At 41.3% G+C, this 829-nt stretch overlaps 1 protein-coding gene across 1 annotated transcript in view; it reads left to right on the top strand.

Moving 5' to 3' along the window:
• Positions 1–829, top strand: part of LOC101845792 (apoptosis-stimulating of p53 protein 1) — a gene marked incomplete in the record, with an annotated part of 97,982 nt that overhangs the window by 7,463 nt on the left and 89,690 nt on the right. Inside the window, 1 exon segment of the mRNA XM_013085764.2 lies at positions 659–790. Coding sequence (XP_012941218.1) covers positions 659–790 — 132 coding nt within the window.

The raw sequence follows: 829 nt of genomic DNA, 5'->3' as shown, positions 1-829 counted from the left end.
ATCCATCCATCCATCCATCCATCCATCCATCCATCCATCCATCCATCCATCCATCATTAATAAATCAATCAAACAGCCGGCTTCTCGACAAGACCATCGAAGAAATCTATCAGTTGATTTGAAACGATGAAGGAATGATCGGTGCATTAACACCAACTGAAAGTCATTGGCCTACTAGATCTATATTTACACTCTACTGGAAAGGAACAATAAATCTTGAGAGAAAAATGACACATGTGTTTCCAAGTTGCCAAATATATAATAGATGACGTACAGATTGATTTTCTATTCCTCTTTCGTGGTTGTACACTCCAGAATCTCAAAGGTGTGGAAACAGTGCGCTGCGCACGGCAAGTGAACAGAAACCTCACTTGTTTACAATGGCGTCTTAGAAGACGGACTTTCCCAAGATTAGATCTAAACGAAACTAATGAAAAAACTGAAAAGTAAACTACAGTGACTTCAGGCCCCTTAATAAAACTGTGCTCCCTTTGAATGAATTTTAACCACCATTAATTTTGTCAAATTCGAAAGTTATGTGGTTCGGAAGTTTTAGGTGGCCAAAGTGACGAACTTCCAAAAATATAATATGTAAAGATTATCATGATCTGTATTACTATTCCTTTCTTTCTCTCTCTATTTTTTTCTCCTCTACTAGAGTATCAGCTGCAACCGGAGGACAACGTGTGGGCGTTTCTCTATGACATGTGGACACGCACTGGCTCCACCCTCTCCTTCATTCTCCGCTACAAGGATACCTTGACCAGCTGGCCGCCCCCCGGACTACAGGGTGAGTGACAGAAGGGGCGGAGCTTGTTTATGTAGATGT

The sequence above is a fragment of the Aplysia californica genome, unplaced genomic scaffold (assembly GCF_000002075.1).
Source record: "Aplysia californica isolate F4 #8 unplaced genomic scaffold, AplCal3.0 scaffold00404, whole genome shotgun sequence".
NCBI classification, from domain to species: domain Eukaryota; kingdom Metazoa; phylum Mollusca; class Gastropoda; order Aplysiida; family Aplysiidae; genus Aplysia; species Aplysia californica.
The sequence above is the reverse complement of the archived record's forward strand: the minus strand, read 5'-3'. Positions and strand labels throughout refer to the sequence as shown.